This window comes from Lampetra fluviatilis, chromosome 37 (assembly GCF_964198595.1).
Source record: "Lampetra fluviatilis chromosome 37, kcLamFluv1.1, whole genome shotgun sequence".
NCBI lineage: Eukaryota > Metazoa > Chordata > Hyperoartia > Petromyzontiformes > Petromyzontidae > Lampetra > Lampetra fluviatilis.
In genome coordinates, this window is record NC_136311.1 from 4,179,918 (window position 1) to 4,190,770 (window position 10,853).

The 10,853-nt window shown below is 56.2% G+C and overlaps 1 protein-coding gene across 6 annotated transcripts in view; it reads right to left on the reverse strand.

Moving 5' to 3' along the window:
* The window catches only part of KDM2B (lysine demethylase 2B), an 87,383-nt gene that overhangs the window by 37,632 nt on the left and 38,898 nt on the right, over positions 1-10,853 (reverse strand). The window contains exon 1 of one of the 6 annotated variants that reach the window (XM_078873660.1): positions 8,732-9,032. The exons of the other annotated variants lie outside the window; for them this stretch is intronic. Within the exon in view, the coding sequence (XP_078729786.1) occupies positions 8,732-8,779 (48 nt within the window). The 5' untranslated portion in view covers positions 8,780-9,032. Of the gene's footprint in view, positions 1-8,731; positions 9,033-10,853 lie in introns of those variants that run through there. 6 annotated transcript variants of the gene reach the window in all.

Below are 10,853 nucleotides of genomic sequence, written 5' to 3' on the forward strand. Positions count from 1 at the left end.
CCCATGACAACCTGGCATCCATGGTGGCCACCCATCCACCCATGACAACCTGGCACCCATGGCAACCTGGCATCCATGGTGGTCACCCATCCACCCATGACAACCTGGCACCCATGGCAACCTGGCATCCATGGTGGCCACGCATCCACCCATGACAACCTGGCACCCATGGCAACCTGGCATCCATGGTGGTCACCCATCCACCCATGACAACCTGGCACCCATGGCAACCTGGCATCCATGGTGGCCACGCATCCAACCATGACCAACCTGGCACTCATGGTGGCCACCCATCCAAGCAGTGTCCAGGCCCAAGAACGGACAACGTTGGCTGCATTCCCAGTGATCTTGGATGAGGCAGAGGCCTATAATATTTAATAACACTTTAACATGAAATATGAGGTAAATATAAAATATGAGGTAAACAGGAAACTCAATTTCCGCCTATGCCCAACTTGACCTAAAAGGGCCCCATCTCGTCAAATCTCAGAAGCCAAGCAGATACGAGCCTGGTTAATATTTATAAAGCTGACTGCCTGGGAATACCACGTGTTGTGGGCATTTCCTGGTAAGGTAGCCAGGAGACGGAAGTACGTCAATGGATTATTGAATCCATCCGCGTGGATCTTCGCCACCCATCGTATGCATGGTGGGTTTTCTCTGGTTTCCTCTCGTGCTGCCAAACTCTCATGAATGGGATTGGCTAAAAATCATGGTGACCCCCCCCACCCACTCCTTAACGAGAGTCTTGAGGCTCAGCGAGGCTTTGCTGGTCCAAAAAGGGGGCTTCAATCCTGCATTGTTATTAGATACGTGTAAGTGCAAAGGAATATACATGTGCACTGAGAAGTGAATGACACAATGGATTTCAAAGGCCTTTGAAAGCATCCTTTCATAAACATTACATGAAGTGTCTTGGCAGCTACACTGCACTGGTGTGACACGTCGATACACAGAGTTTTTAGAGCATTACAGCTGCGATGCTTTAGGTGCTGTTTCCGTTTCACCAACTCACGCCACATTAGGAGACATTTGAAACACCGCGTTTCAAGGTGAAGGCACCACGCAAGACGCTTTGTGACATTACACCGCTGACACAATTTAGCAAGTTGCCGAAGCGTGTGGTTTTTTGTTGTTAAAATTAACTGCGAAAACACAACCCTCGGATAAAACGAACCGCATCATAGACAGGTGTTTACAAATGTTCCCCCCCATAGCTGTGAGTATGAGAAGCACGTGAGGAACAATGATGACCTCATCCACTGCTTTACTCACAAACCGTAAAGTCGTCGCTTCTTCATGTGAAAGGGCATGACCTGGTACAATAAACTTGCCCATTTAAACGTGGCCATTTAGTGCCCACAGCAATGGCCTGAAAAACTGCTCCGCTTGAATGGAGGAGCAAGCGCACAACATGAAGTGCAAATAAAATACTCGCACACTTCCTCATACCTTCCCCCAGCAAAGGAAAGCTCTGGGCTCACCACTTCACCAAGACAAAAACTCGACGTTCCTTCAGCGCTCTTTGCGGCACACAACTTCCTTATTTTGTTCCACCCATCGGACGCATCTCGGCTAAACGGCACCCACGGTCGCTTGGGTCGGTCTGTTTTGCAGACGCTCAACAACGAGGTGGTGGGGACCCACACTTTACCCCACCGCACGCGCGCAATCTGACGATCGACCTAACTTGTGCGAGTGACGCATCCATTCATTGCTGCTGGGTGGACAGAGGCGGCGATGGGGGCGCCCCTCTGGATATCACGTCGAGTGCGCTAACCATCACAACTACTGTGGCGGACGCCCTTTTAACCTTTTACCAACACGAAAGTAGGATCTCGGCCCCCCACCTCTTTGAGGCTGGCACACCAAATTGGACAAACGAGCACACCCCCCCCCCCACCACGTCACACCTCCGTGGGTCCCCCCTCGCACCTCAAGCCTGCACACAGTTTTGTTTCACTCACTGGATTTACCAGCAGGTGGGGGCCCAGATAACAATACGTGTTAACCCGCTCTCTTTTAGCAACTGGGTAATTATTGATCAGGGACGCAAGACAATAAAGTGAAAATAACCGAGAGTTTCATCATCTCCTCGCCCGGCGTTCCCCCCACCCCCTTCCCCCCTTTTGCATTCCAGCTTAGCGCCAGATAAAACCTCCCATCAGGGCTTTTTTTTTATTGCCCACTTGTATGTTTATTTAATTAGTTATTTGGAGATGGGGGAGAATGGCCGTCCCACCACCCCCCTCTCCTCACCAACACAGCGTGGTGTCCCCCCTCAGCCAGCTAAGGGGGTCCGGGGGCAGTCCGGCCATGTGGACCCAGAGACACATTTGTTGGCGGGCTCTGGCTGGCTAAAGTGAACCACTACCACCGCTGCCACCTGCCTCTATAGGGGAAAGGGCAGGCAGGGGAGGGTGGGAAACAACCACCCAGACACCTCGATATTTAACACCATCAGTTCATTAGCAACTGCCAACCATCCTGTCTCTACACTCAACACCAGCCCGCTTCCTCTATACCAGCACCCACATGTCTCTGTTTGACACCATCTTATTGGCACTCACTCAACAGAAGCAACCACCAACCAACCAGCCTGTCTCTAAAGTCACACAACCCGTGCTATATACTACTGCCTCTGCAGTCAATGCAACCAAGATAAGCGTGGCAACTATAGTAAACATAAAACATCAACAACGGTCTGTATGGTACTCAACGCATCCACCAATACCGACCTTTCAACTTAATACAAATGTCACCACTCTAATTCAACACTCAACAAAATCATCAACACCAGCACCACCCTGCTTGTGCAACAAAACCATCCCAGTGCCGTCATACCTACGCGCTTTACATAATCACAATGATACCACCACGACCACACTGTGTCTACAGTCAACACAAAAAGCACCACACTGGCTCTGATATTCTGCACAACTACGACCCATGCATTTACCAAAGAAACTACCACCACCACCACGTGCCTCTCAATACCCAACACAACCACCACTGGGCCTGCATGCTTAACACAACCACCACCACCACGTGTATCTATAATACCACCCCCACCCACCTCCCCCCATAAGGCCACCACTCCTCTCGTATAGTATTCAACACGACCAACACAACACAACATACGAGCAAAACCTGCGGTACAGGGAGACCGTGTAACAAGTGCACACGCTGGGGGTGCCAATTTCTATTGGCAGCCCTGAGCCGAGTGGCGGAAATTCCACATTCCCATGGTGGATGGGAATCCATTCATTGGGACAACACTGCAAAAAAAACACTCACATGCAGTACAACATGATGTACAATAGGTGTACTATAAACGATGGTAATCATAAGTGGGTATACTCTGTGCACAAGTAGCAGTGTAGAAGAGCATTTACACAAGGACACGGATGTGTACACACATCTGTGCAAAAACACTGCAGCCGGGTACATAACCAACGGGGTACACGACACAAGCACGGGGCTGTGTACTTACAATTGACAACACGAGCGGTGAACAAGCATCATGCTGAAGTACAAGGCTGTGCACGTAAACAGACGTGTACCCAAGTATACGAATCTTTGTACACACACACACAGCCGTATATACACACACATCTGTATTACACACATCTGTATTAGAACGTAGCTGTGCCAACACACCTACCCGTACCTTAAAAAAGCACGCATTTACACACATTGCTACGTACACACACGCACAAAATGTACACACAGGGCTACATATACAAGCACGCAACTGGAAATAGGCGCTCAACAAGACATCTACAGAACTTACACAGGCGCAAAGCTGTGTGCACACAAGCACATGGCGACGCACACGTGTGTACAAGTTACACAATGCACACGTATGGGTGCAGGGTACAACAAACACCACGTGCCCACAGACCACTACCCACTCAAAAAGGACACTGCTGTGCTCACTGCTGCTATTGTTCTTGCTGCTGTTGTTGTTACTGTTGCCGCTTCTGCTGCTGCTACTTCTGTTTAGCTTGCTACATGTTCGTGGTCCTGACATGTGGTGATGTCTAATTCCGAGGACACATCTGCGTGTAAGCCGACACACAGTCCCGTGTAACACAACACGTGTGCGCGTGTGTGTTTGTGTGTGTTCCAGTGTGTCGTTCACCAATAGTCCGGTTGTTTTGAGTGGGTTAAATACCAAAGGCGAGTCTCATGAATGAGCAACAACATCCTCATTATCAGCATCCTTAACAGCAGTCATCATCGTCACCTTCAGCACTGCAAGTGTATTTCATTTCCCTGTGTTGTTATTACTCAAACCATAGAACAGCCAGTGACGGGTGTGAGAAAATGAGACAATTTGTGTGCTCGGTTCCCAGGCAACCGCCATTACACAACCCACTGCGTGCAGACTGCACTTTCCAGCAGCGATTCTGCTGCTGATGATGATTGTGGCAGACTGGTAAGAAGAATTACATCATCATAATCAACGCCAGCAGCGGCAGCGGCACCGAGGAGCATAGAAAGAACAGCGATTTGGGTGTACGGAGCTGTGCTGCATAGGCCTCAAATAAGCGTGTGTGGGTTTAAATGCCCTGATAGGGCAGTGCACAATATACAATTAAACCACACACGTGTACACATCAATACACGTCCACACCTAAGCACGTGGCGTTGTTTATATATGGTCTAAGACTGTACATTTACATATGCACACGTGAGCGCACACGTGTACTGCACTGACAAAAGCGCACGTGTATACAGTACATGGTTACATACACGGGATACGGACTGTGTGCACTTACCGCACTGTATGCACTGTACACATGCATATATTACAGTGTACAATACTGTGAACATGTAGTAGTGTGCACGTGTTACAGAGGTGTACACTTCAATGCATAGTCTAGCACAAAAACGACTGTGCACATATAAAACACGTGTTTGAATGAGCGTGCATTTTCGCACACACGCACATGCATGTACACGTAAGCAAAGACAATACGCACAGTGTATATACCGCGGTATACCAAGGTATGCTACTGTATGGAACACACACAAACATGCACACAACCACACAAACCCGGGAACACACCAACACCCCCCCCCCCTGTACACTTAGGCACAAACACACACCGTAAGAACCACATGAATACACCCAACACTCGCACACACATTTGCACCCACACAAACCGCATGCACACACGGACCAGTAGACACATACACTCGCCCATGCACACCCACACTCGCCCATGCACCCTCGTGCACACCCCAACATCCATGCACGACAGTTCTCTATACTATATGCAAATAATACATACGTATGTACACAACCGTGCAGACCTATACACACCAATACAACAGACACCACGCAACAACTATGCACAAACCCTTGCACACCCACAGCTCACTGCACCCTGACCAACGCCACTGCATCCTCACCAACGCCACTGCACCATGACACACCACATCCCACTGCACACTCACGCATCCCACTGCACTTCTGCACCCTCACACACCCGCACACCCAACTGCACCCCCACCCACCATTGCACCGCACCCTGACACTGCACCGCACTCACACACACCACTGCACTCACACACACACACCACTGCACCCACACACACCACTGCACCCACACACACCACTGCACCCACACACACCACTGCACCCACACACACCACTGCACCCTCACACTCCATTGCACCCTCACACACCACTGCACCCTCACACACCACTGCACCCTCAAACACCACTGCACCCTCACACACCACTGCACCCTCACACACCACTGCACCCACACACACCACTGCACACTCACACACCACTGCACCCACACACACACCACTGCACCCTCACAATCCACTGCACCCCCACACACCACTGCACCCTCACCACTGCACCCTCACCACTGCACCCTCACACACCACTGCACCCTCACCCACCACTGCACCCCCACACACCACTGCACCCTCACACACCACTGCACCCTCACACACCACTGCACCCCCACACACCACTGCATCCCACACCACTGCACCCCCACACACCACTGCACCCACACACACCACTGCACCCACACACACCACTGCACCCACACACACCACTGCACCCACACACACCACTGCACCCTCACACACCACTGCACCCTCACACACCACTGCACCCTCACACACCACTGCACCCACACACACCACTGCACCCACACACACCACTGGACGCACTCACCACTGCACCCTCACACTCCATTGCACCCTCACACACCACGGCACCCTCACACACCACTGCACCCTCACACACCACTGCACCATCACACACCACTGCACCCTCACACACCACTGCACCCTCACACACCACTGCACCCTAACCACTGCACCCTCACACGCCACTGCACTCACACACCACTGCACCCCCACACACCACTGCACTCACACACCACTGCACACTCACACACCACTGCACACTCACACACCACTGCACACTCACACACCACTGCACTCACACACCACTGCACTCACACGCCACTGCACTCACACGCCACTGCACCCTCACACGCCACTGCACCCTCACACGCCACTGCACTCACACACCACTGCACACTCACACACCACTGCACACTCACACACCACTGCACTCACACACCACTGCACCCTCACACACCACTGCACCCTCACACACCACTGCACCCTCACACACCACTGCACCCTCACACACCACTGCACCCTAACCATTGCACCCTCACACACCACTGCACTCACACACCACTGCACACTCACACACCACTGCACTCACACACCACTGCACCCCCACACACCACTGCACCCTCACACACCACTGCACCCTCACACACCACTGCACCCTCACACACCACTGCACCCTCACACACCACTGCACACTCACACACCACTGCACACTCACACACCACTGCACCCCCACACACCACTGCACCCCCACACACCACTGCACCCTCACACACCACTGCACCCTCACACACCACTGCACCCCCACACCCCACTGCACCCTCACACACCACTGCACCCTCACACACCACTGCACCCTCACACACCACTGCACCCCACACACCACTGCACCCCCACACACCACTGCACCCCCACACACCACTGCACCCTCACACACCACTGCACCCTCACCCACCACTGCACCCCCACACACCCACACCCACCACTGCACCCACACCCACCACTGCACCCCCACCACTGCACACACACCACTGCACCCTCACACACCACTGCACCCTCACACACCACTGCACCCTCACACACCACTGCACCCTCACACACCACTGCACCCTCACACACCACTGCACCCTCACACACCACTGCACCCTCACACACCACTGCACCCTCACACACCACTGCACCCTCACACACCACTGCACCCTCACACACCACTGCACCCTCACACACCACTGCACCCTCACACACCACTGCACACTCACACACCACTGCACCCACACACACCACTGCACCCACACACACCACTGGACGCACTCACCACTGCACCCTCACACTCCATTGCACCCTCACACACCACTGCACCCTCACACACCACTGCACCCTCACACACCACTGCACCCTCACACACCACTGCACCCTCACACACCACTGCACCCTAACCACTGCACCCTAACCACTGCACCCTCACACGCCACTGCACTCACACACCACTGCACCCCCACACACCACTGCACTCACACACCACTGCACACTCACACACCACTGCACACTCAACAGCCACTGCACTCACACACCACTGCACTCACACACCACTGCACTCACACACCACTGCACCCTCACACACCACTGCACCCTCACACACCACTGCACCCTCACACACCACTGCACCCTAACCACTGCACCCTCACACGCCACTGCACTCACACACCACTGCACACTCACACACCACTGCACACTCACACACCACTGCACACTCACACACCACTGCACCCTCACACACCACTGCACCCTCACACACCACTGCACCCTCACACACCACTGCACCCTAACCACTTGCACCCTCACACGCCACTGCACTCACACACCACTGCACAATCACACACCACTGCACACCCACACACCACTGCACCCTCACACACCACTGCACCCACACACACCACTGCACTCACACACCACTGCACACTCACACACCACTGCACACTCACACACCACTGCACTCACACACCACTGCACACTCACACACCACTGTACCCCCCACACACCACTGCACCCCCACACACCACTGCACCCCCACACACCACTGCACCCTCACACACCACTGCACCCTCACACACCACTGCACCCCCACACACCACTGCACCCTCACACACCACTGCACCCTCACACACCACTGCACCCTCACACACCACTGCACCCTCACACACCACTGCACCCCACACACACCACTGCACCCCCACACACCACTGCACCCCCACACACCACTGCACCCTCACACACCACTGCACCCTCACCCACCACTGCACCCCCACACACCACTGCACACACACCACTGCACACACACCACTGCACCCTCACACACCACTGCACCCTCACACACCACTGCACCCTCACACACCACTGCACCCTCACACACCACTGCACCCTCACACACCACTGCACCCTCACACACCACTGCACCCTCACACGCCCATGAACACCCACACACACCACCGCACACACAAACCCACCCGTGCACACTGACCCATGCACGCACACCACGCACGGTACACCACACCTCGGCTGTGTCACAGTAGTCTTCCTCGTCCGTACTCAAGTTCGCCATGACGCATTTAGCCTCATTCCAACCGCGTCGACAACCAAGCGCTCATGGGCCGCGCCGCCCTCGCCGTCCGCCGCTGGCCGCCGTGGTGACGGTGGTGGTGCTCGAGGTGCTCGCGGTCTCCGTCTCTTCCTCCGCCCTCTCCTCCTCGTCCTCCTCCTCCTCCTCCGCGTCGTTGCCGCCGTCTTCTCGCCTTCTCCATGAGCCGCGCCGCGGCCCGAGTTCCCATCATGGCCGCCGGCGGCGGCGGCGGCAGCGCGCGAGAGCGAGAGCGGGGGCACGCCCCCCTCATGAATATTCATCGACGGTGCCCCGCCCCCTTCACTCGCTACTTAATATTCATGAGGGGGAGGAGTATGGAGGGGGGGGTCGCACTTGGTTGCTTACGCGGCGGAGTCGGTGCAGCGCTGCGGTTTTAAGGGAGGAAGTCCCCCCCCAAGCCGGCGTTGATGCGTTGGGGGGGGGGGGGTTGGGGGGGGGGTTGGTGGGGGGGGTTGGTGGGGGGGGGGTTGTGGGGGGGGTCGGTGGGGGGGGTTGGGGGGGGTTGGGGGAGGGGTTGGGGGGGGTTGGGGGGGGGGTTGGGGGGGGGTGTGGGGGGGGGGTTGGGGGAGGGGTTGGGGGGGGTTGGGGGGGGGGTTGGGGGGAGGGGTTGGGGGAGGGGTTGGGGGGAGGGGTTGGGGGGTGGGGTGGGGGGGGAGGGGTTGGGGGGGTGGGGGGGAGGGGTTGGGGGAGGGGTTGGGGGGGGTTGGGGGAGGGGTTGGGGGGGGGTTGGGGGGGGGTTGGGGGGGGGTTGGGGGAGGGGTTGGGGGGGGTTGGGGGGGGGGGTTGGGGGAGGGGTTGGGGGGGGGGGTTGGGGGAGGGGTTGGGGGGAGGGGTTGGGGGGGTGGGGGGGAGGGGTTGGGGGGGTGGGGGGGGTGGTTTGGGGGGGGTGGGGGGGGTGGTTTGGGGGGGTGGGGGGGGGTGGTTTGGTGGGGGGGGTGGGGGGGTGGGTGGGGGTGTTTGGGGGGGGTGGGGGGGAGTTTGGGGGGGGTGGGGGGGTTGGGGGGGGTTGGGGGGGTTGGGGGGGGTTGGGGGGGGGGTTTGGGGGGGGGTTAGGGGGGGGTGTGGGGGTTGGGGGGGGTGGGTGTTTGGGGGGGTGGGGGTGGGGGAGTTTGGGGGGGTGGGGGGGGGAGTTTGGGGGGGGGTTGGGGGGGTGGGGGCCTTCGCTAACGGCACTTGGCCAAATGCTTTACGGGGGGTCGTTGGGTGTAGATGGGTCAATGTTGAGTGCAGCCACTGTAGGAATACGAGACGGGTGCAGCTTGGTGACCCTCTAGGGGGCAGCTATTACGGTAATGAGGTCGATGCAAGTCAGTGGAGGAACCCGTGCAGAAGGCAGAAGATCGCACCCCCCCCCCCCCCATATGATGTCACTGCACAGTTTTTTCAGTGCAGGATGTGCAGCGATTAATATTTGACCGGTGCAAATCGGTAACGTTGCTGCGCTTGCGCGGGTGTAAGGGACGGTGCAACTAATAAAGAGGTCCCGGTGCAGATGGGTGCGTTTCGTTCGGCGGACCCGGTGGTAGGTTTAGTGCAGAGCTTGAACCGCACCTATTACGGCCAGACCGGTGCAGTTTCGGTGCATCTTTGAATGCTGCACGGTACGAACCCCCCCCCCCCCCATTCTCACAGGAAGGAGTCTTATGTGTGGTTGACGATAAGTGTCAAAAATTGTGTATGTAGAGAGTAAGGAAAATATATTGTTTGATTATTTATTTAATTGCTTCACCATTGGAGCCAAATGCAACAGCCCCCGTGCAGCGCGGTGCACCAATCGGAGTGCAGCTTGAGTCTTACCCCCCACCCCCCCACACAAATCTGCTTACCATTGGTCGATGCGAGTCACGTGCTCGGCTCGCGACCAATGGGAAACAAGCCATGCACCAGAACCGGTTGGCCGCTGACCCCCCAATTTGGCGTGGAAGCGACAAAAAAAACGCGCCCACAAGCACGCGGGCCGCGTCAACGCGAACGGGGTTGGGGGGGGGAGACATGGGGGCGGGGTTGAGGGAAATGGGGGCGTGGTTATGGGGAG